Source organism: Coenobita brevimanus, chromosome 57, assembly GCF_032717465.1.
Source record: "Coenobita brevimanus isolate Jiangsu-jjx chromosome 57, ASM3271746v2, whole genome shotgun sequence".
In the NCBI taxonomy this organism is placed as follows: domain Eukaryota; kingdom Metazoa; phylum Arthropoda; class Malacostraca; order Decapoda; family Coenobitidae; genus Coenobita; species Coenobita brevimanus.
Window position 1 is genome coordinate 7,699,463 of NC_137010.1, and position 26,095 is coordinate 7,725,557.

Consider the following 26,095-nt stretch of genomic DNA (forward strand, 5'->3'; position numbering starts at 1 on the left):
ACATACAGTACTCCAACTTGCATCATATTCTGTCTTCCTTGTTCCTTACATGTTCCTAATGAAGTCCCAGCATGTATTTCATCCCTCGACTTGTCAGAATCGCTCACCAACTGCAAATCACTGCAAGTTTAACAATGGGTGAAGTTCTTTCCCTAATTAATATTTTATGTAATACCCAACTTGCCTTCATATGTTTAGTTTTCCAGTACAAAATTCACTTATTTTTAAAGTTTCAATCATATTATATATATATATATATATATATATATATATATATATATATATATATATATATATATATATATATATATTTTAATTCCCAGCTAAACATATTCACATTAGTCTTTTATCACACTGTTCAGTCCTAGAATAACCAGTCTTTCTTACTGAGTTTATCCATTCACATTCCAGGCTCACACAATATATCCACTGAGCTCATACACTCTATCACTTTAAACCCATAAAAATTTTAATTCTGAACTCATATGACTATTCACTCAAGTTCATAAAGTCTTAAATTCCAGTTATGTACAGTCTTTCAATCCAACTTACACAACCTTTGTTTTGAATTCAGTCCCCCCATGGCCTGTCCCTGGTTAGAGCTCAACTCCCTTGTAGTTGCCACAGGTGGGAAATCCTGGTGGGGGTGCGGGAATGTCTGTGTCCTCACCAACCTTAAATACCAAATCCATTCCAATCACAGAGTGGAAGAGCAGGTGACAGTGCAGCAGCCAGTACCCTGAAATGCAGGGGTAATTATTTAAATTGATAGTTCCTCTTACTTCACATTTTTCTTTTCCTATGTCTGGATTATACCTAACCTATTAAAGTTTGGAAACAATTAGCCCAGCCTCAAGTCTCCTATGCCCCTTGTAATAAAGGACTGACTGATTATCTTTATCTTCTGTTTCTGGAGTCTAATCACCCTGCTGCAATAAAGGGTACTTGGGTTAAGATGATACCTAATGATAAGTAGTAATAAAATTATTATGACAGATGTTTTTAAAACAAACTCTAAATTTTCAGGGGACATGTATATGAAAGTGAAACTGAATCTCCCTCTCCCCCTTCCACCCACCTCCCTGTCATACATTATATTCCTTTGTGAACTCCCCAGCCTGCACTGCCAGCTCTTTCTTGGTTCCCGACATCTACCCACCTCCATTGTATACACATTTCCTTCATGCTCTTTCCCTTCTTGTCCCACATCTTGTTCTTTGGCACCCGCTTCTCTGATTCACTTCATACAACAGCTTCCTTATGGATTCCCCTACCTTTTATTGGTCTCCCTTTTCTTCCATTCATTTCCTTCACCAACCTTCCTCATGTACTCCCCTGCTTTGTTCATGGTTAACATCTGCCAGCAACCCTTACATAAACCTCCCTCAAGTACTCCTACACCCCATTCTCAGTCTCTTTTTCCCTTCATACATATCACATATATATATATATATATATATATATATATATATATATATATATATATCTACTATCCGACGTAGTAGAGCCAAAGGCTTGTCCGGAAAGTGGTCCCATCCAGAAAATGGGCCCCTGGCTCCTGGACTGGTACTTAAGGACCCTAACCCAGCCTAACTTTGAAAGCCACTTAAATAACTCCCTACCGGACATGCATAGCACCTATTTAAACCTATTTAAGACCCTATTCACACCAATAATGGACATAAAGCATGAAATAAATGAAAAGGAACCAAAGAATGAGGAATCAGAAGTGACTGTACCTCAGCAAGGATACTTACAGCACGTCTGTGGCCGGCTTCTCTAAGGCTTTGGCAGTGGTGAAAATGCTCTTGAAGCACATACAGTAATCCAGTGTTGTGCTGCACTCAATTCTTTGCACTGTGAGTTATAATTGTTTAACACGGCACATTGTTCTTAACTGCACCACGCCAGTTTCAACTGCCAATTTGCACTCCACAGTTAATCCTTTGCACTCTAAATTCTAATTTCTTAACACTGCACAACACTGTAAATTCCCATGTGGTCTAGTGGCGAGGTATTGCAGTTTATTCACTGTTTATTCACAAAAAACGAGCACGTGTGGCTTCCACTGTGATAAGCATCTACTCGCGATCGAAGTTAGGCAGTAGCTGTTGGACAGTGTTGAAGACAGGGAAACAGAGTTGCCAAATCGCAATGGCCACATTACAAAACTCCTCAATTTTCATTACCAAATTCGTAAAGCTAGCATTTATTCTTCACTAATTATACAGTAATCCCTCTGATATCCGAACATCCCCACTAACCGGCCATAATAGTCCTGGGATCCAATATTCCCAAAATGGGCCAAAAACCGCAAAAAATTCGAAAAAAATCTGACTTTATTCCCTCCCATAATTTGAAATTGCCGCGTGGCACCGAACAGCTGTTACACCATGGTCCCTTCACCCCTTCCTTCCTCCCCCTCCCCCCTCCCCTGTCAGGGTTGCCATTTGGTATTTTTCATTACCAAGTGTGGGCCAATTTGGTAATGAAAAATTCGTTTGGTAAAGAATCAGAATAATGCATTACCAAATGGATTTTTCACATGTATGAGGATACACAGGATGGAGATGGTGGATTGTTTGCTCTCTCTGATATCCTTGCAGTTAACAATATTTGTTTGTGCTGAAAAAATATGAAAAGAAGCACGAATAACCTAGAATATGTGGCCACTGTTGTAAATGTGTACAGCAAAGAGCTCTATACAGTAGGCATGCATTACCTGGGTTAGTTGCATGGAACCTGACAATGGTGTAGCCTGCATCTGGGATGGTGACTGTGTCCTTCTGAATGGGACGGTCAAGGTTTCTCACAAGCTCACCTCGGGCATCCATTTCCATCACCTGAAACACCAAAATATAAATATAAATAAGTAAACCACTCACTCAATGTAGTGCTGCTCTCAGGTGTCTGCTCTTTCCTCTCCATCCTTCTTTCCTTCCATTCTCTTCTGTCTTTCCTTCATTTTTTCCTTGTCCTTCTGCCTACGGATGACTTTACACTCCCTCTTCTGTCTTTCTTTCCTTCATTCTTTCCACTTCCTTCAGCCTGTGGGTGACTCTACACTGAGTGACAAGCCAAATGGTTTCCTGTGCACCAGGAGACCATTTACTAAGCTGGGTGGTAACCATATAACCAAATTTTGGTGCCTGGTGGTATAGTGGGTAATTATTGCGCTCCAATCGGACTGAGCCAGTGAAGTTTTTATCCAAGGGGTGGTTGGGGTAGATTGCTCATGTAATGCCACTCAGGGATGAGCAAGGCTGGTCACTCTCATCTTAAATGTCGGGACCAACTGCCTAGCCCCGGGCTCCTACGCTCCTCATGGGGCAATGTAGGATTGGATGATGGATGAACAGCTTATGAATGGAGACAGTGCTGAAAACAACCTAAGTGATTATGTCCTAGTAGAGAGAATAAGGCTTTGGAGTGTTGCCGATACAAGGGCAGAGATGATGATGCAGAGGTTTATCTGATCATATGATTGTGGCATGCAAGAGTAAGCTGATAAACTAAGAAAAAGAGAGAGAGAGACGGACAAGGATTGTATAAACATAACTGCAGTACAGCATACAGGATTTGAGATACGCTTGTGTTAAGCTGAGACACAAAGAAGTGGCAGATGAATACCAGGCTAAAGTGCAGTAATGGAGTTGCAGCCAATAAACTGGGAGGAAGTGGATCTGGTCAACTTGTGGAATACTTATAAGGAATGCTTAATTAGGAATCCCAAAGTGATGTGTGGTGTCACACAGCTAGCAAAGAAAAAAGGTACAGTGTGGTGGGATTAAGAGACTGTGGAAGGAATGAGGAAGAAGTGATGAATGGTTGCAGGAAAGGGGTTCATATGAAAAAAGAAAATACATTGAGAGTAAGATGTATGTGAAGAACCTTGTGATGTGGAAAAAGGAAGTAAATGATGATCTTGAAAGAAAAATGAATGCAAATTACTTTGAAACTGTTCTGGAATGAGGTGCAAAAAAAAGTGTAAAAGTGTGAGGGATAAAAGTAAAAGAATACTAACTAATGGAAAGTGAAGTATGAAGCAGATGGACAGAATGTTTTGAAAAGCTGATGAATGGGAATGGTGAGAGCACAGTGGCTCTAAACATGATTAGTTCTGATGGTGTGCACAGAAGGAATTTATAATTACCAGGAAACATGACACTGGCAGAACTGAAGAATGATGTGTAGCAACTGAAGAATGAAAAGGCAGCAGGTGTTGAAGAGGTTATGGAGAAATTATTAAATGTGTCCAGAGAGCAGAATGAAGAGTTGGTTAGATATGTAAGAAAGCTTGGATGAGCGAAACTGTTCCAGCAGAGTGAAAAAGAGGTGTACCCCTGTATAAGAAAAAAAGAGGTGTGAAGTGAGCACAAAAATTATCTCCAGTCACCTCTTGGAGATTCAAACTGATTCATACAACACCTGCACATCATCCTAACTGCCACTTCACACAACTAGACCAAACAGACCAATATCAAAATTCCTCATCTAATTCTACAGCTCCCAATCTTTCTCCTGACTCTCTGGCAATAACACCTATTCCTAATTCTCCACAGTTATTCCCATTCCTAACTCAGATTCCCAAATGTAATTCTCTACAGCAGTGATTCTCAACCTTTTTTGCCCCATTCACCCCTTCAACCATATGGCAGAATGTCATTCCCCCCTTTCCAAGACTGTCTTACTCATAAGGTGTTTACCAGAATCCATCCATCCATCCATTGCCAGACGCCATGTATCCCACACGGGGTGGCCAAGGGCTTAGAGTTAATTGTTTTACAGGGAGGGGCACTAATCCTCCACCAACCCCACTTTACCGGAATAATACGCATAAAATAATGACGGTGACAGAATCTACCGAGGCATGAGGACCAACAGCGTCACTACTCTGTACACGTCCAAAACGAAAACCTGACGGTACAGGAATATGACGACTCTCTCTCTCTCTCTCAGGGTTTCAGTTTATAAAATACGTAAAAAAAAATTGCATTTTTTTTTAGTCGAGATGAAATTCCCCTTGATTTGAGAGGTTTTGGTAGTTCCTTCACCATTTCCCCAACTTAGGCAAACAAAACAAGCTGACAGGATGAACACACAGGAATTAGACACGCAAGAGGGCAAGCCTCCTCCTCCACCTCAGACCACACGTACACACATATTTTTTCACTCACAGAAACAACTCAAACAGACCTGAGAGAAAATTTTCTCTTCCATTATTTTTCACACTATTCCTTAATTATTATAAAAATAACAATACACTGAGGAAAAAAAATTGGGCCTAACTGATGCACATTATGTTTTGTGTTCAGAGGCAATAAAAAGATGAATATAACAACAGCTTGAGCTTGCCATTCTATGGCCACAATTCCCCCCCTGAGACACTTAAATTCCCCCCCTGGGGGGGAATTCCCCTCTGGTTGAGAACCCCTGCTCTAGAGTACATTTTAATGCTTATGGTTTAGCTACCATACCTAATTCTAATTCTCCACAACTATTCCCATCCATAATCCTCAATTTCTCTCTGGTAATCATGCTTAATCCTCAGTTTCTCAATGGTAATCCTCTACCCTTCAGTCTTAACTTTTGCTCATAGTTATAAACTTTCTTAAGCTTAAGCAGCATTTATGATCAACTGTATATATGATTACCTTCGCTCACATGGCTATCGATCATTTCATAAATAAATTAGCGAAAACCAGGCAGTAATAATAATAAAAATAATAATAATAATCTATCTATCTATCGCCAGACACCTCAATCCCGTTTGGGGTGGCCACAAACAAATCGCCTCCACGTCGCCCTGTCCCCGGCCATTTCACTGCCCTGCTCCCAACTCACAGTCTCACACCCCCCTCTCTCATCTACCTCTCCACCCCATCCCTCCATCTCATCCTCAGCCTCCCCCTCCCTCTTCCCCCCTCCACCTCATTCACATACACTCTCTTCATCAGTCTTTCACCCTCCATCCTCTCCACATGGCCAAACCACCTCAATGTGTTCCTCATAACGCTTCCTATCACATCCACATCCACACCACAACGCTCCTTTATATCCTCATTCGTCAGCCTGTCTCTCCATAATAATATTAATAATAATAATAATAATAATAATCTTGTCTTTTGTTTCTCAAAAGCATTAATTCTTCCAATAAGGAAGTTGCAAGCATGCTATACACTTTCAACACTTTTCAAGAAAAATAATAATAGCTATGTTATCATTCATATACAAACTCAGTCAGCAGAAGTGGTAGCAATTTAAACCCTAAAATTGTTCATCACAACACCTCTCCCCAGTTCATAGTTCCTTGAAAAGAGAAAAGTTCTGAGCTGCCTGTTAAAAGATTCAACAGGCATCAATTGCCTCAATTTATTATACAGCCTAGGGGCAGGCAGTATAGTAAAAAGATCAATCAGAGAAAGAAGATTGGTGAACAGCTTTACGTAAGGGCAAGGGATCATCGGAGCTTTAGAATGTAACACCTGGGCACACCGGCAAAAGTTTCAACAATTCGGCAAGATACTTTGGTTCATCATGCAGAAGAACCCTGAAAGTAATGAGAGTTTAAATGCTATTCTAGCCTTTACTGGCAATGAATGTAACTCATGAGAGATAAGGCGGTAGGGATTCTTGGGGGAAGGCCAAAGATAAGCCTTGCTGCTCTATTCAACACAGATCCTTCTTTAGTAGATTATTTGAAAGACCAACCCATAATGAACTGCAATAATTAGCATGAGACAAAACCAGTGTATGGACCAGTGTTAGGCACTGTCTATTTAGAAACTGTTTCACAGAATATAGGTTTCTGATATGCAAGTTACAACTTCTGACTTGGTTAACATGTTCTTTGTAATTTAGTTTCAAACTGAAATGTACAACCAGATTTCAAATATAACAGGCAGGAAGAAGCTGTGACTATCCAGTCTTCAGAGTCGGTGCACCATCAGCATCATCATCCCTTCTGTTTCCCTGAATAATAATGATTTCTGTTTTACCATCATTCGACTAAAGTCTTCTCTTTACCATCAAGATCGTAATATCAGACATTAAGGATTCCAGTTTATTTGTAGTTATAAATATCAGCCATCTTAACATAAATCTTGTTATTGGCATAAAAATTACAGGATACAGTACATCATGTGCATCAAGTGGGGATCATAAACTACTTGTATAAACTGTAGGTTGGTGTGCCCATCATCCACTCACTCAATGTAGTGTTGCCTTTATGGTCTCTACACTGAGTGACAAGCCAAATGGTTTCCTGTACCTAGGAAACCATTTACTACGCTGGGTGATAACTATATAACCGGAGTTTCTGGCCGGGTTAAGTGTCCCCCACATACCCCTATCTAAAATCACTAAATTATGGCAAACATTTTGGAGAGCCTCGGAGGGCCCAATACCTGTCCAGGGCCCAAACCAAATGGGCAGATTCACATGGCCATGTGAAATGTGAGAGGTGTGAATGAGGAGAATAAGAGGGTGGAAGTGGTGAATGTGTTCAACAGTGCGAGACATGCCATGACAGCACTGTGTGAAACTACGATGAAAGGGTGTGAAGTTAAGGAGTGGGAGGGTGTAAAATGTGTAGGGTTGGGCATGAATAGGCGAGGAAGATGCAAGGAAGGAGTTGCTCTGTTGATGCATGAAGTGTGGCAGAGTGGAATGAGAGATTACAAATGTGTCAGCTCAAGATGCAAGTATGTCAAGTTCAAGTTTGAGAAGGTGAAAGTGGCAGTGCTTGTTGCGTATGCACCTATGCACCGTATGATGACAGAAGCGAGACTGAGAATGACAGATTTTGGGATGAGCTGGGTTAATTAGTAGGAGAAATGCCCAGGAGTTATAAAGTGTTTGTAATGGGAGACATGAATGGAAGAGTAGGCAATGGTCCTGAGAATGATATAATGGATAATAATGGAATACCAGGAGAGAATGATAATGGGAAGCGACTGAAGGACATTTGTCAAGGAGGTTGTGCATTTGCAATTCTTATTTTAAACACAAAGATGTACATAAATACACATGGTATAGAGGGAATGGAGATCATGTTGCAAGGAGCCTGACTGATTACGTGCTTGTAGAAAAATCAATGCAGGGAAGTGTTGCTGATATAAGGGCAGTGAGAGGACGATGTGGGGGTTTGTCAGATCATATGATTGTGGTATGCATGATCAAGCTGAAAGGAGTGAGGTGGACCAAGAGAGAGAGTAGCTGTCAGGGAGAGAGACTGAGGATCAAAGAAATGGCAGATGAATACAGGGCCAATGTAGGGGATGAGTTAGGATCTTTGAATTGGGATGAAATGGATCTGGATAGCTTGTGGAATGTATATATAGGGATTGCTTCATTAGGAATGCTAAAGTGGTGTGTAGTGTGGCATGAGTAGCAACGAGGAAGAAAGGTATGGCATGGTGGGATGAAGAGGTTAAGAGAGCAGTGGAAGAAAAGAGGAAGTGGCTAGAGTGGATACAGGACAGGGGTTCAGTTGAAATAAGAACTGAATATATATTGACAGCAAGAAGCATGTAAAGAGACTAGTGAAGAGGAAAAAGGAGGAGGTAAATGATCTAGGAAGAAAAATGAATGCAAATTACTCTGAAAACAGGAAGTTGTTCTGGAAAGAGGTGCAGAAATGTAGAAGTGACAGTAGAAAGAAATGTGAAAGTGTGAAGGATGTAAGTGGTAGATTATTAACCCATGGGGATGAAATAAGGACCAGATGCAAGGAATATTTTGAAAGTCTGATGAAAGGGAATGGAGAAAGCAAATTGACTGTTAACATGATTGGTTTGGGGGGTGTACAGAGATGGAATGCAGTGCCAGGAAAAGTGACACTCGCAGAGGTGAAGAACGTGGCAAAGCAGCTGAAAAATGGGAAAGCACCTGCGGTTGATGTGTATGAAGAGATGATTATGTGTTGTGGAGAGGGCAGAATGATGTGCGTGTTGAAGATACGTAAAAAGGAATAGATGAGTGAAACTGTGCCAGTACTGTAGAGTGGAAAATGGCAGTATATTCCTGTACAAAAATAAAGGTGAGCGAAGTGAGTGCATGAATTATCGTGGCATAAGTCTACTGAGTGTTGTAGGGATGTATATGGAAGATTTATTATAAAGTAAGAGAGATATCAGAAGTAGTGAGCGAAGAACAGGATGGCTTTAAGAGTGGCAGAGGATGTGTGAATCAAATATTTTCAGAGAGACAGATAGTGGAGAAGGAGCGTGAGAATGACTACAAGGCGTTTATGGCATTTATGGATCCGGAAAAAGCACATGACAAAGCAGGCAGGGATGGATTGTGGAAGGTTTTGTGCATTGTAAGGTGATGATGGTAAACTGCTAGGTGCCGTCAAGAGTTTTTATGATGGTAGTGAGGCATGTGTAAGGGTAAATGGGTACCTAAGAGAAAGGTTCATGATCATATCATTGTGAGCATGCAACAAGGTTGTGTGATGTCCCCATGGTTGTTCAATATATACTGTATATGGATGGGGTGATGAGAGAAGTAAAAATATGAGTAACAGAGAGAGGGATGGCGTTGGTGATGGATGGAATATCTCAAATTTGTTGTATGCTGATGATGCAGTGCTACCTGCAAATACCAGACAAAAGCTTGGTAGACTAGTACAGAGTTCTGTAGATGTCTGTGAGCAACGTGCCTTAAGAGTAAATGTAGAAAAGAGTAAAGTGATGGTTACTGAGAGAAAAGGTGACTCCTAGTGTGATGTTACAGTGAATGGAAAGAGACTGGAATTGGTGAGTTCAAATCCCTGAGGACAGTGATAGAAAAAGAGGAAAATGTGCAGAAGAAGTGGAAAATAGTGATACAAAGAAGAAAAGAAAAGTAGCTGGTGCTATAAAGGCCGTGATAAAAACAGAGGCTTGAGTGCTGCAGTTGTGCGAGGTTTACATGAAGGAGCGTTAGTGCTAACTTTAACATACGGATGTGAGACTATGGTGTGACATGAAAATGAGAAGCCAAGAGTAAGAGCAGTGGAGATGGGACTGCTGAAGAATGTATGTGGAGTAGGGAGAGCGGATAGCATACGGAATAATGTGATTCATGAAAGATGCAGAGTGAGGAAGTCTGTGGACACCAGAATCGAAGAAAGTGTACGGAGATGGTTTGGTCATTTGGAGAGAATGGATGACAACAGACTGGGGAAAAAGGTATATCTGAGTGACTTTGAAGGAGGGAGGAGGTTAGGTGAGTCAAGAAAGTGGAAGGATATGGTGGATGAGTGTGTGAGGATGAAAGGTATGGAAGTTGGCAAAGCTAAGGGACTGACAAGAGACCGAGCTGGCCGGATGATTTTTGTGCGAAGAAGCATAACCAAGGATTTGGCACCCCTTTTTAACATGATAGCATTCAGACTGGCTCTATCAGATGGGTATATGTGAAGTTACAGAATGTGATAATTCCCCCCCCCCCCTATCTGATGAAGCCAGGATTCCATGGACTTGAATGATAGGTGAATGGATGCATGGTCCATTGAACTGGGCAAACATAGGCTGTGTGGATGTCGCTACTCTTCACCCCACCCTAGGGTGGGAAAGGAGGTCTGGATGATGATAAACTGTAAATGGAATTGGACCTAAATTGGATCCTTAACCCCTAACAGACAAGCATCGGAATGTTTTGACACGCTCAGGACGGGCATAATTGGCAGATGCGATATGGTGGGGGGTTTGTGGGGGATGGTGGTGGTGGGGTTGTGGGGTGGGCTGGGTGGCTGAGGCAGGTGTGAGGGGGTAGGATGTGGGTGGATAGAGGGATGGGGGTGGCAGTGCAGGTTGGAGGGGTGGGGTTTGGGGGAAGGGGGTATGGGAGGTTGGGGGGTAGGGAGTAGGAGTGGTGGGGGTAATGTGGGGGACTGGGGTGGTTGGGGGGATGGGGGTAGTAGGGGTGTGGGGGTGGATGGTGGGGGGTGTAGGAAGTAGGTGGTGTGGGGTTGGGAGTGGTAGGGGTAGAGGGGGGGGTTGGGGGGCTGTGGAGGGAGTTGGAGGAAAGGGGGTGGGGGTGTTGAGGAGGCAGCGAGGGGTTGGTGTGTGGGTGTTGTGGTAGGGGGTGGGTGTGGGGGGTGGGGGGACATGACCGCATATGCGGACACCTGTATTTTTGACCCCAGTACCCTTGGACACCATACGCAGCCACCTGTCTTTTAGGGGTTAAGGGACTCCAGACAGTTAGGGAAATGAGTCCAAGTATGCATGGTCCACTACCACAGTCTGCGATCTGTCAGACATATATGACTTCAGGAGAAAAATGGCAACATTATGGATGCCATGGGATGATAGGACAAGATTAATTAAAAAGGACATATACTGTACAGTTTATGTATCATTCAACTACACGGCAAACCCTGCTGAACTGATCCAGGGTGCCTCTAGGAAATGAACCTTAAGGAGGGGAGAAAAATAAATAAATAAAAATAAGGGGGGAGTTATGATCTCTTATTCATCAAAACCCTATTGTGTGACGTACTTGTGCACGTGTGATGTTGGCATCCACGAGATCAATAGGTCTGTCCTGCCCCAGCACCCAGAAGTGGTGGCCATGGAGGTGTACTGGGTGGTTCTCATCACCATACTGCCCTGGGAGATGAATGGCTGGGCTAGATTATTTGGAAAAGATATACCAGCACACACACACACACACACACAGTATATGTCATTCAACTACCTGAGACAAAACACTGCCAAGTTGATCCAAGGTGCCTCTGGGAGATGAACCTTATCAAACATTATCAACCATATCATTCTGTGCAGCCAGCAGGTGTGCAAGACTAAGGCAAGCATTAAGCACTGCAAAATGTAAATACAGCAGGTTCCAATATATCTCCTACCATAAACTGTTTCTCCTTTATTCTTGAGCAATGTGTGAAGTTTAAGCATATCATTTTGAATAAAGCCAAACTAATTAACCCAGTTCAGGGAGATTCCACACCCATAATTACTGTATATGGTTCATCTCTTCTCTTCATGCCATCCACTTTACTACAGTAGCATAATTTAGTTGCCCTCACTGCAGTCCAAAGACAAATTATATTACTTATTCCTATTATTGTCCGACAATGCTTCTTATCTTCCACAGCTTCATCTACTGTACTTTATCATCATCAGTGTAACATATAATTTCATCAACATATGTGTTTAATCCTAACTATTGTAGGAAACTATTTCAACCTTTCAGTATGATAACTTGTTTCATGTTATTCTTGCTACCACTTAACAGTTGGACTCAACTTCAGTAGAACCTCTTTAACCAAAGGGATTAAAACCAACTACCATTAACCTCTTAATAATAAGGACAACATTTTCATTTTATTCATGCTACTGTATCACAGGACCGCAGGGCTGGGTCAATAAGCAGTTTTGCCAATTACTGATTACCCATTAATCAGTGCTCAATAATCGGCCAATAACGATTAATCGGTCAACTATTAAAAAATTTTAAATGGGATTAATCTTCTTGAAATTATTGGTAGCACAAATTTAAAGACATCACCCTGCTGTTATTTTTTACTTTGTTTACTGCCCAACCACCATCTCCCGTATGGATTGCAAATAATTTTAGTCATTTGCCACTCTTCTACAGTCTAGTTTTGTTTTGTTGCAAAATCTCGTTCTGTGCATCCTGGTTGTAATGTTAGAAATTGCTATATTTCTTGTTTTTGTGGTGATCCTAGATGCTAATAGAAATGGTTGTGTATAGTACAGAAAATGAATTGATTTTTATGAAGAACTATGAAAAACATGGTTCTTTTATTTTCATTATGTCTGTTTTGTACTATGGGAAATAGTAAAAATAAACAGACAGAGCACATAAAACTATTATAGATAATGTACAGTAACTAACATACTGTACATTTGTATAGGAACTTGCCGGACATAAATGTTTTGGAGAGCAAATCAGAGTTCTGGTAAAACCACCATGCTCATATACTGACATTAATACATTACGCAAGTTAGTACTGTACTGTATAAAAGACAGAAATAAGCTTCTCCAAGTAATCAGCCCCCATTAGTCGGTCAAAAGGCTAATTACCAATTAATCGGCAAAGTGGCCAATTAGGCCAATTCCCTCCCAATTAATTTGCCCAACCCTACAGGACCGACTGGATAGATGGCTACCATCAGACAGCATTATTTAGCTTCAGGGATACCTCTCATCATGAAGGGGTTTAAGGTTACAAAATGCAACCAACATTTACCTTCATCAATGAGCACAAGGTCCACACTGGCACCCAGAGGAACCTCATACATGTGGAGACACTCGCAGTGGTCATCGTGGCAAGTAAGGCCTGGTGGGAGGTGTTCGGCATTGCACACTCGCTCCTTTGTGCTTGCATCAACACCCAGCAGAAGAGGTTTGGCTGGATGTACAGATGTCAGGTTGTTGATCTGGGGTGTAGGGATTTGCTGGTCCTCATCCACTGCAATACATAACTCATCATCAGCATCTATTGCAAGAATTAACTTTTTGCATGAAAATGGTAGACCTGTATCTCTCTCAGCTTACAATCTCCAGTTTTGTAGGCATCTAAAAATAACATATCTTAATATTAGCTCCTTGTTCAATTTCACTGGGTAGTGGATGGACAGCTACCTCTGATTCTGGAAGGTACTACTTTGAGAATGAAATATGGCTATAAGCTGGGTAACAGTTATACAGTTATCAGTCTTAGGCAGGAAACATTCAGCTTAAGTATAGTGTCAGAGTCCACGTTGAGATCGCATATTGTTACAAATGTTACAGTACATCTGATATTTCTTTGTTCTCAACAGTTTCCAGCAACTGTTGGAATGTAATCAGCATGTTTTAAATCACAGTTTAGCTTGTCCATGAAAGACAGCTGCAGTCGACCAACCTCACTTTGGTAATTCATTAATGGCATTTGACTGACTGACTGTTTGACTGACTGGTTTAATTTTCACTGAAAAGAAATCTTCTGCAGATTTCCACTCTTTCATTAATTCTTTCTGCACTAACAAAACTCATTATCCCAATCTCACTTCACACCAATAAATAGGTCATGTAGAACCAAGGAACAGAAAAGAATGGTATTTGAAAAACCATTAACACAATGCCCAAAAAATGGACCATACATCCATTATCAATCATGCATCTGAAATTCTTGGTTCCATCCCACAGGCACACATATTTCAGATGAAAATGGAATAAACAACTGCTTGACTAAACCATCCACTAAAACTTTGCCTAAATCTGAAATCTCTCCATCCTGAATGCTGCAAGCAAAAGATTAACACTAGACTGTGGCATCCCAAGAAAGTGCTATGGAGATGTACTGTCCACACCAGGGGTCATGCTGCATGCTCTGTTACACGTCATGTTGCCCAGCTCGTGTTGCTAAGGCCTATGGTGTCCACACTAGTACAATGGGTAGCAAATTGCCAGTTACTGCTGAGCTGCAAGAGGAGGGGAATGGATACCAACACCGTAGCAGTTCAAGTGACTGATGTGGAGCACTGTGGCATTATGTTGTGCCAAAAGGAAAAAAAAATTGGAAAAACAAGATGTAGTGCATGCCCTGGCTGTCCCGACATAATTTTAAACTTGCACTTCTTAAGTCAATCCAAAACATTTACCATGATTAAGTGATTTTAGATAGGGGAATCTGGGGGACACTTAACCCGGCCAAAAACCCGTTATGTGGTTACCACCCAGCGTAGTAAATGGTTTCCTGGGTACAGGAAACCATTTGGGTTGTCACTCAGTGTAAAGACCATAAGGCATCCCCACACTGAGTGAGTGGATGATGGGTGTCCCCACCTAACATAAACAGATTGATTCTATTGGCTACATTTATGTGAAGCTACAGAATGTGGTGAAAGTTTTTGGCATATCAGATAGAGCCAGCGAATGGAAGCATGGCCCACTGGATTGGGCAAATTTAGGCTATCTGGATGTTGCTACTCCTCATCCTGCCCTAGGGTGAGAAAGGAGGTTTGAATGATGAAGATGATGATGATGATAATGATGATGATGATGATGATTTCTTAAGTTCTTGTCCTTGTATTGCTTGTTTGCTAGATACATGGATGTATCTTCAGCAGTTCCATAAAATGAATTGACCATTCAATTCGTGTACTTTCTTCTGCCATTGTGTCATACTGGAGATCAAAAAATACTGATGAGATGCAGTTTGGGTTTATGCCAGACAAAGAGATCTCTGATGCCACATTCACTGTTCGACCACTGATGCCATATTCATTGTTCGACAGCTTCAGGAAAATTATATAGGTAAAAAAAAAAGGGATCTGTACTTTGTTTTCGTTGATTTGGAGAAGGCCTTTGACAAAGTCCCTACAGAGGTGATGAAGTGGGCAATGAGAAAATTTGAGATCAAGGAGTGGCTGGTTAGGGTGGTTATGGCCAAGTATGCGGGTGCTCGCACCCAGGTAAGAATGAATGGAGATTTGAGTGATGAGTTTTCCATGAATGCTGGTGTGCATCAGGGGTCATGCTTGAGTCCCTTGTTGTTTATTATGGTACCTGAAACCCTCTCACGTAACTTCAGAAATGGACTCCCATGGTACATGTTGTATGACGATGATTTGGTGTTGACTGCAGAGAATTAAAGGAAGGCAGAGGAAATATTTATAAAGTGGAGAGATGGTATGGGGCACAAGGGCATAAGAATAAATATAGATAAAACAAAAGTGATGCTATCTAAGGCTGGTGACGATACTATCAAAGAGGGAGAGTGGCCACGTGCGATTTGCCACAAGACGTGGGAAGTAAATACCATCTTGTGCAGTGTTTGTGATTAGTGAGTGCATAAGTGATGTAGTGGTATTAGAGGCAGACAGCGAGATAATGCTGATTTCATGTGTGCGGTGTGTCGGGGAGATTATGTGGGGACTGTCAGGCATGAAAAGATTGATCTTGCTGGTGAGTCTCTTTGAGTGTGTGGAAGAGTTTTGTTCTTTGGATGACATGTTATGTGATGGAGGTGGGGCTGGAGCTAGCCCTATGGCTAGAGTGAGGAGTGGCTGGAAGAAGTTCAGGGAGTTGTTGCCTCTCCTGACATTGAGAGGGCTCTTCCCCCATGCTAAGCGATCTTTGCAAGCAGCACGTGTTTGGAGTGTAACGCTGTAAGGCAGCGAGACCTAGGTAGTAAAGGAAGAGAATATTCACAGGCTCAAACGTAAAGAAATGACAATGATTAGATGGATGTGCAGTGTGTTCTTGACTACAAGGCCTGGGGGGGGAGGGGGGGCCTGGGTTTATGATGGAAGAGTTGAGAGGTAGGATGGGACTGGAGTGTATTGGTGTTGTGATGAGACGTAAACTGAGATGGTAGTAACAGCAGTTGTTCCGTAGGCAGTCTGGCCAAACAGCCCCGAGTCCCTATGGAAGGCCACAGCCGAGACAGGGCTTTCCCACAGAGCTCTCACGGAGTGTACTGTATATTGTGTTGTTGGCACAGGTGATTGCGTGCAATGCAGTCTTCCATTATGTGCTTAATAGTATGCAGTGCTGTGCTGCTTCCTGGACAGGCATCAGCGACAGAGTCATCCATCCTCTTCTGATACCTCAAGAGGGCGGGATGATGCCCACATCACAGCCTGAGCAGGTGGACCCTGTCCTCATGAGGGAGGTAGGATTCAGAGGGGTGGATATTAGGAGGCCGTGCATGCAGCTGTGTGTTGTCTTTGAGTGACTGAATGGAGTGGCAAGTGATTTGAGCATGGGTATACTTCTGGAAGCTGGTTTGAGGCAGGCATGGGGAGGAGAGATGACAGTACTTGTGTATGATAGCATATGCTGGATGTTGTTTTCAGGTTCCTTGGCGTGTGTGGATGTGCTGCCATGTAGTGTACTGGATGGTGTGGGTTTGTGAAGGCTGCAGCAAGAATTTGTGTGCCTCTCATGTTTAGATGATCCTTGACTTTAAGGACTTTGGTTTCTTGATGTAGGTGGTCTGTAGTTGTAGTAGCTGTGCAGCCTGTGATAATAATTAGGGCCTTGTTCTGTATGGTCTGAAGGGTGTTGTAATGTGTTTCAGTGAGATTAGAAGCCCAAGTAGGGCTTGCATAGTTCATCACTGAATGTATATATTGGTTGTAAACTGTGGTGGTGGTTTCTTTCTTGTGTCTGAATGTTGTATGGGCAAGTGACCTTAGGGCATTGAGTCTTTGTTAAATTATTTTCAGTGTTTGTCATGCGTTGTTTAACCCGAGACGTCCTGTCGACGTATGGGTACGTTGCAACATTTTGCATTTGCCAGTCCCGACGACGTACTGGTATGCTGTGCAATTGCAAGGTCCCTAATTTGCACAATTTTCAATTTTCGCACGTGATTTTTCATACGTATACACAGGACACCTTCCCCTATTCCTCTACAAGATGCCAAGCAGGGACAATGCCTTACACCACATAGCCTCCCCCCCCCCATTATCTCAGCAATTCACCTGTTACCAGTGACCTGGCCAATAAAGACATTCAGGGCCAGAGTGATTCCCCAATCGATGACAATGTGGAGGACAAAGTTTACATAGCATTAGAGGAAGAAACAGTCAGAAATGATGATCAGGTAATGTGGCAAAAGAAGGTCAGGAATGGTGATGAGTTAGTGAGTGAAACAATACTTATATTGCCTTTATTACTGTTTGAAAACCAATATACTCTCGTACTACATATAAATTCGTACCATATAAATAAATAAATACCGTTTATAAGTGGTGTGGAATAGTTATCCTCCCATAGAACTCGTTTTCTTTGCAGCCAGCCTGATAGAAAACCCTGTAAGGTAAGGAGGTACTGCTACGTGTATCGAGTATTTTAAACCTCAGGTGAACAATTTCTCTATGAATTTTCGATGTTTCTCACCAAAAACGGAGGTTTTAGCCAAAAAAAAAAAAATCCAAAAATGGTCGGGACTGGGGGGTGTCGGAGGTGTGAAAGTGCTCGGGACGTGACGGGTTAAATGACACTGACATATTATATATTACACAAAGAACTGTGTGTGTGTGTGTGTGTGTGTGTGTGTGTGTGTGTGTGTGTGTGTGTGTGTGTGTGGTTTATGGTGAGGTGTGGAATGTGACTATGTTCTGCTGTCCAGTTTGTGAGAAGGGTCGCTGTAGATTTGGCTGGGGCTATTTTCAATCTGTTTGAGGTGAACCATTCATGTAGTGTGTTGAGGTATGGTTGGAGAATGTATGTGGCTGTGTTTGCATTTTGATTTGTACATGTTAGTGTTATGTACACATCTAATCGCAAACACAGCTGCACACATCCTCCAACCTTACCTCAATCGATGTCAACAATAATATTCTTCAAATAAACATAGATTGAGGTGGTCTGGGCATGTGGAGAGGATGGGAGATGATATTTGGGTGCAGAAAGTGAGAAGTATTAACGTTAGGGGTAGTGTTACGAGGCAGACTGAAAAAAACCTGGGACGAACTCATTGAGTGTGACCTCAGGAATAAAAGACTGAATAGAGACGCTGCCAGAAATCTTGCAGCATGAAGAGCCACCTTTGAGTGACCAAGGGCTACGCATGCAAGCATGTTGGAGCCTTTAAAAATGAAACGAAACAAATACAAGTCCTCTCAACAGACGCCAGATGACTGCTGCAAGGGGCATCACCACATTGCAGCGTGCACTGTCACCATGAAATGTTCCTTGGCCAGATTTGCCAGAAGCGCACGGCACAGACCCTCCTCAGCACAAAAACCTGAGCTGAACACCATGACACACAACAGAGGACCCCTAGTGTGGATGGGGCTTTAAGGGTCATGTTGCCCAACTCGGGTTTTCATGCCGCGGAGGGTCTGCGCCGCACACTTCTGACAAATCTGGCCAAAGGGCATTTCATGGTGCCAGTGCGCACTATGATGCCCTCAGTGGCCATCTGGTTTCCGTTGAGAGCAGTTACTGTTTGTATCACATCTTCTTTTCCCAATTCATTTTCTTTTTTGGCACAACACAGTGCCACAATGCTCCACAGCACAGTCTCTTGAACTGCCACGGTGTTGGCATCCATCATCCTTCTCGTGCAACTCAACACTAATTAACGTGCACTGCCACTTGTACTAGTAAGGACAACACCAAACTCAGCAACACAAGCTGAGCAACATAATGCACAACAGAGCACACAGTATGATCCCTAGTGTGGATGGGGCTTTATTCTGCCACTGACCTACACAAAATAAGCTGCAAAAATATGAAATCTCTGCAAAGTTAATGGGGAAAAACTATAAACCTGTACTCACTGAGGTCAAAGTTGTAGTACATGCGGTTATAATAATGCGCATTGTTAAGCCTGCGCATCTCAAACGCCAGGTAGAAGGTGAAATTAGCCCGGGGTGTGCGTAATTCCTCCGGCATGGTATGTGGGGAGCGGAGATCGCCCACACACACAAGGTCTTCATAACAAGCGCTGTTGATGCTGTTTATTTGCTGTAGTAAAATGGTCACAAGTTAAATCATCAGCCCCATTAATGCATGAACATAGGGTGAAAGGCTTCCAGAAACAATAACAGGAAAACTGCCAAGTCACACATGTGGTGCAATCTCTGTCATGTGTATCTCCATCAATACTAAATCCATCCATTGCTATTCATCAGTTTCATTAGATTAAACCAGTCCCATATTAGTCTTCATGAGGTGAAGCATATACAGCACATGACCTTCACCCCAACTGGCATCTTGGACCACTAAACTACCCAGCAACTTGTAAATATAAATGCCCTTCATAATTTCTGCAAAAGAAATATCTGCAGAAGTAAATCAGTGAAGCCAATGGTTACCACAGGGTTCTGGTTGCCTTAAGTTAAGTTGCACCATACCAAGAAGTTTAATACTGGTGTCCCAAAATATACACATCTTTATCAAAGCTCAAAACGACCAGCTTCACCCTAATTCCCACTTCAAGATGGGATGACATACAATCTAGATGCAAGAAAATCGTAGAATAACCAACAGTATGCTCAGTGAAATGGGTCACACACTCATTCACATATCATTCAAGTCCTGGAAATTCTGGCTCAACATCACAAGTAAAAGCATCTGCACAAATATTTTTTAAATTTTCTTTATAAAGAGCTTCACATACACCCTGTAAGATAGTCGTCGTGTTGATTACCACGTTGAAAAAAGGAGTGGTAAACCCTCGACATGAGCTTCACTGTATATACTTTACCCATCACTTAAGGCCATTATCACTTTCCTATCATCAACTTCCATACCTCACTTTTTAACACAAACACATTTACCATATACACCTATCTTCTTGGCCTACAACAGGTCCTCCCACCAATCATTCATATATACCCATTTTACAACCCTATCTTTATTCAGCCTTTCCACATGACCACACTGTCTAAGCACACTCTCCTCCCTTCCGTGATCAACAAACTTCCTTACTCCTGCTGTTCACAAATCACTATGATTCTTAATCACACCCGCTCTATGAAAACTCCAGACCTTATTAGTTCCATTTCCACTGCACTTTTGATTATTTTTCATTCATCCCATGTTAAAGTCACACACCTTCATAAAATCCTCTTGCAGTCTCAGTATCTTTGTTTCATATCAAGTCCACCATAAAATGCAGAAAAACTGTCTATTAAAGTTCCAAAGTTTCCTTGCTATTCATAATGCTAACCCATCAATGTCCCCCAGATTTGATATAAGTACCAGTCGGTGTCCTGTTAAAAAGAGAGAGAGAGATACTAGAGAAAACGCATCCAACTTCCAACTAGGACTGCCCTACTGAAGTTCAATAAGTTGCTGTGACTCACCACGCCACTTGGAGGAACCTCAGTGAACTTGGGTTTGGGTGTCATCTGCTGTAGCAACACAGAGTCTTCTATCTCCACCCTGCTAGCCCCTGCTCCCTCTGTCACCCCTCGATGCCCCTCCCTTTGCTTCACAACCCCCAACAATAACCCCTGCACAACTTCCTGGTACTGCAGGAGGGAGAACTGATGGGCAGCAGACTCAGCACAGTCCACACCACCCATGAAGCTCATCCAAAATGTTCCAGACTTTTGCACATCAGCTGTGATGACAACATCCCAGCGTTCTCCTGTTGGCGAAACACATACACGTAAACTGTGGATTTATCTTATGCTGCCTAGCTGCCTTTGGCATTATAGAGTCCTGGTTTGCCTTTCATCCTTCCTAGAGACCCTAGAGACTATAAGAGATATGACAGTGTTGCTGGTTTATAACTGGCTGAGGAACTCAATACCATGATATGTCTGTCTCCCACAGTCCATCTTGGATCTTTCACTCCATATGTCATCATTGTTGTATTACTAAAAATGTGATATAAAAATTGTGGTATTTACAACATACTATCAACTTGAATGCAGGAATTTTGTAAATTATGTAATATAACTACAGTACAGTTTATGATCTGCCTACAAATTCCACAAGATATATTGGGTATATAAGGTGACTGCTGAGCCAGGTAAGTAAATTTACAATAGTATACTATCTTAATAATATTGTCTTCCACTCCTTCTACTCTTCATTACTGGTTAGCAGACTAATAAATCAGTCTCAAATGAAAGTCACACCAAATATAGGCTCACAGGAAAATAATGGGAACTTGTTTGTTGGACTGTTGGACTCCTGGCCACCACCTAATACAACATTAATTTACTGTCTTACTGCCATTAAAGGCATTTTATGATTTATTTCCAATTTAATTGAAAACTAGATTTTGTGAGTGTACCTCATTGTGAATCAACATGCAAGAGAGAAATGTAAGATGGAGCAAGTAGTCAAGCGAGGAATGTTTTAGGATATTAAGCAGAATGTAAATGCCAGATTACCATAATGACTTAATTACTGACTTCTTGTTTACCAGCATGTATTAGTTTAACGAATGCATTGTTAAAAATAAATCAAAGACAAAGAAAATTTCATTTTCATCACACAATGGTGAAAATAAAAATAACAGTACTGTAACTGCGTATTCATTTTTTGACAGATAATATAAAAACACTATACAGCCCCCTCTCTCTCTATATATATGTATACAGGGTGTCCTAGAAAAATGTTTACACGCTTTAACAGCTTATAAATCTGCATTTTCTTTTTCTTTTCCAGGTGAGAATCACCCTTGAATATGGCCAATCGCAGACTAACATTCGACCAGCGTAAGCTCGTACTGAAGTGGTACAGGAAAACAGAAAACATAAAAGAAGACGAAGAGGCAATGTTGAGTATCCTCCACGTTCACCAGATTTAACACCACTTGACTTCTTCTTGTGTGGGTACCTTAAAAATAGAGTTTATGTCATAAAACCAAATACACTTGAAGAATTAAAGATTACAAAAGAAGAGAAGTGTCGCAAAATTACAAGAGAAACTTTGACATCTGCAACTCTTTGCTTCGACGATGCGAGCAGTGCATTATTGTGCAGGGAGGACAATTTGAACACCTTACATAAGAGTGCAACTGAAGATGGATATCATTATTATAACATTTATTCTTCAATATAAATGTATTTACTTAGCCTTCAAATAATCACCATAGCTACTGTTAATACACACACTGTGTATACATTTTTCTGGAAGGGTACTCAACACTGTCTCGTCATCTTTTATATTTTCTGTTTTCCAGTACCACTTCAGTACAAACTTACATTGGTCGAATGTAAGTCTGGGATTGGCCATATTCAAGAGTGATTCTCACCTGGGAAAGAAAAAAAAAAAAAAATGCAGATTTATAAGCTGTTAAAGCATGTATACATTTTTCTGCGGCTCTCTCCATCACTCTCTCTCTCTATACAGTATATACAGTCAGTGCTCACATAACATGGGAATACTGTACCCTGAAGCTCTTGCTTTATGAGATTTCCGCATTATAGGGACACGTGCTTACATGTTACATGGTTTCATGGTACCTGTGCTTCACCGTTTGGGGCAATTTTCAAAGTTTTTTCCAGGACATCTGCCTACCTAATAAAGACTTCAGTACACACAAACACTGGAGGATTCCTCACCTTGAATAGATGAGGTTGTGGGCTTGTTGGGGGGAAGTGAAGTGGGGTTCCAAGGCAGGACAGGACTCCTACTGGTCAAAAAGATCACACAGAGCATATGTGCAGCCTGAGTGCAGGGAGAGGGTAGGCTAAACTGGGGCAGGAATGTTCAGTCGGCCATTACGAGACCCTGCACAGACATGTGACAGCCATACGTCACAGGCTGATGCAACCCACACTATGACTATCACTGGCCGCATTGTGTATGTTCCCACCACCTTATGATCCTAGTTTGCCGCATTATGACTGTCTGAACCAAAATTTGGGGGTTCTGGCTGCATTATGTCTATCGTTGCCACGTATGGTGTTAAAAACAAAATGAGCAACTTCCTCCGACCGCATAATGTCTGTCATTTGCGCATTGTGATAGTGGTAGGTGGTGGCGACCATCATCCACTCACTTGTTGTAATGCTGCCTACTTCTTTCTTAGCCTTTATCATTCTTTTTCTGTGCCTGCCCTCCTCTCTTCCTATTTCTCCCATCTTTCCTGTCACTACTTATTGCTTTTCTTTCCGTTACAGGTGGCTTTACGTTGAGTGACAAGCCAAATGGTTTCCTGTAAGCCAAGAAACCATTTACAATGCTGGGTGGTAAGCATATAACTAATCCATATGTGCTCCCTGCGTGTCAAGTGGGTTGGTGGAGGGTTAGTGCCCCTCCCTGTAAAACAAATGGCCACCCCGTACGGGATTATGGCGTCTTGGGATAGATAGATAGACTAAATTAGGGCATTAAATTTTGCTTCCCGTGTTATGTAAGTTTCGCACTATAGGATCACGCATTATGTGAGCGCTGACTGTAGGTAGGTATGTGCATGTTTATACAGCATATATATATATATATAGTATATCAATATGGACAGATTTCAGAAAGTAAGGATTCCCATGACATCTAAATGATTAGGATAAATATTATTTGTTACTCTGGCAACATCTGATATTTGTGGAAGTAATACCACAATCCTGTGGGACCCAAAATGAAGCTGTCACATCTCTATATCTATAAGGGTCTCTAATCCTCCAAATTCCTTTTACTATGGGCATTACATACCAGCTGTGTAATTTCTATATTTCTTGTAATGCATAATGTACAGCATTCCATATCTCAAACCCCATTACTTGAACACAATCATTGGTGCAATAAGCAAGAGAATTTTTTAAATACCAGTGTCAGCATTTTTCATTGCATTTTGAACTAAACATCATCACAGCATGCTGTACTAGACACACACAAGTGCAGATGACTTATTGTAATCATTAGTGCTGGTGTAGAAAATTATCAAGTGCTGACACAACTCCCTAAGCATCAATAAAAATGAAAATTATTAAAATTAAAATATATATATATATATATATATATATATATATATATATATATATTAAATAAAACTTAAATGGAGAACTGTATCATATACATGTACTGCATACTGAAATGCTGTTAAACTATTATGTTATTATAAGCAATGAAAACAATGAATGTGTTAAAATGCACCCTCTACACACTCAAAATATTACACTAACCTGGATAGACCACCAGTGATGTGGCATTGATGGGCAATATAGGGTTCCCATCGCTGGCAATGACAGTCAGAATGTGCTGTTCTATTGACACTGTGATGGGACAATTCAGGATTGCAGCATTTATCAGCCTCAGGCGGTACCTGTTCCCTGTGGACATAAGATACAATGCATGGCGTTTGGGTAAAATTATAACACATCTGGTCAACCTAATCCCTCCAATATGATGATGTCACTCCTCACACAATATTTAGGTGTGCAGGCAGAATGCTGCTAGAGTGAAACAACTTTCAGAGATTCATACCAACTTCAAAGCTCATATTTATGGGGTTATAAGCACAGTAAAACAATATCACCTGACTTCACAGCAACTATGTATTAAGATTTATTAGTAACACAAAGAGAAACTGCTGTTTTTTCATTAGCAACTTCATAACTGAACATCCGAAAAAGTAACCTTAACTGAGAACTATGAGTTACAATAAAAACAGCTTCCCAATACAGTATAAACCCTTCAGTGTGAATTTTTTGTATCTCATTTTTACTACTCCCAAACAGTATTATTTAGCACTAGGGGTCTCATACTAAAAAGGTTAAAAGCAATCTTCATTAACCCAGTCAGTGTAATTATTTTTTTTTTTTAAATATATTCTATACTCCTGTTAGCACATGAAAAGTATGATCAGTTCATGGGAAACCTCTCAATTAGAAAGGGTTAAGGGGTCATTCATTCATTCATCATCTAATCCAGTGTTGCCCCATGAGGAGCATAGGAGCCTGAGGCTAGGCAAGTTGGTCCTGACATTTAAGATGCAAGCGACCAGCCTCACTCATCCCTGAGTGGCATTACATGAGCAATAAACCCCAACCAGCCCTTGGGAACAAGCCTACATAGGTTAAGTGACACTAAGTTTAAAGATTTACTAGTACTGTATCTATTTCATATTAACCATCACTACTGTATCATAATTCTAACCATATTTCAGACTGATAAATTGGTTGGATGGACAGGACCCAGAAACCAGAGGAGAAACACACATACATTTGGGTATGTGATGAAATGGCCCATACCTCCACTCACTAGTCACTCTACCCTCTGAAATTCTTGGTACAAATTCCATTAAAATTTCAACTCAAACAGAAGGTAGGGTGTCGTACAGTAGTGAGTTGTAAAGACATCAGAAATGTACTCAGTAAACATGATAAAATGAAGTAGGGACTGTAGAAGGATCACTACTGGGGAGAGAAGTAACTGAACTTGGCAGTATTCTAAATGACAGGATGGTTAGTTTAAAGCAAAAAGAACCCTGCAAGAAAGTCTGATACTGCCAACACTCTTATAAGGATGTGAAACCTGGGCAGCGAGTGACAGAGAACCTTCCTGATTGCAGGATGTACTGATGAACTTTTTCATAACATCTGCAAATATACACAGGGTGAATGCTGTTAAATCATCTCAAAATAAACTTCAAACATGTAAATTCAAACATATAGATGATGCTTTGGAACATAGTGCAAAGTTAGCTAAGACAAACACCATC

At 41.4% G+C, this 26,095-nt stretch overlaps 1 protein-coding gene across 1 annotated transcript in view; it reads right to left on the reverse strand.

Moving 5' to 3' along the window:
* Positions 1-230: 230 nt before the first annotated feature.
* LOC145402075 (multicopper oxidase 3-like) overlaps positions 231-26,095 on the reverse strand; it is a 63,642-nt gene continuing 37,777 nt past the window's right edge. The window contains exons 9-15 of the mRNA XM_080274180.1: positions 24,558-24,704; positions 20,781-21,067; positions 19,251-19,437; positions 13,220-13,441; positions 11,491-11,600; positions 2,723-2,843; positions 231-739 (exon numbers count right to left, since the gene is read on the reverse strand). Coding sequence (XP_080130306.1) covers positions 597-739; positions 2,723-2,843; positions 11,491-11,600; positions 13,220-13,441; positions 19,251-19,437; positions 20,781-21,067; positions 24,558-24,704 — 1,217 coding nt within the window. The 3' untranslated portion in view covers positions 231-596. The remainder of the gene's footprint in view (positions 740-2,722; positions 2,844-11,490; positions 11,601-13,219; positions 13,442-19,250; positions 19,438-20,780; positions 21,068-24,557; positions 24,705-26,095) is intronic.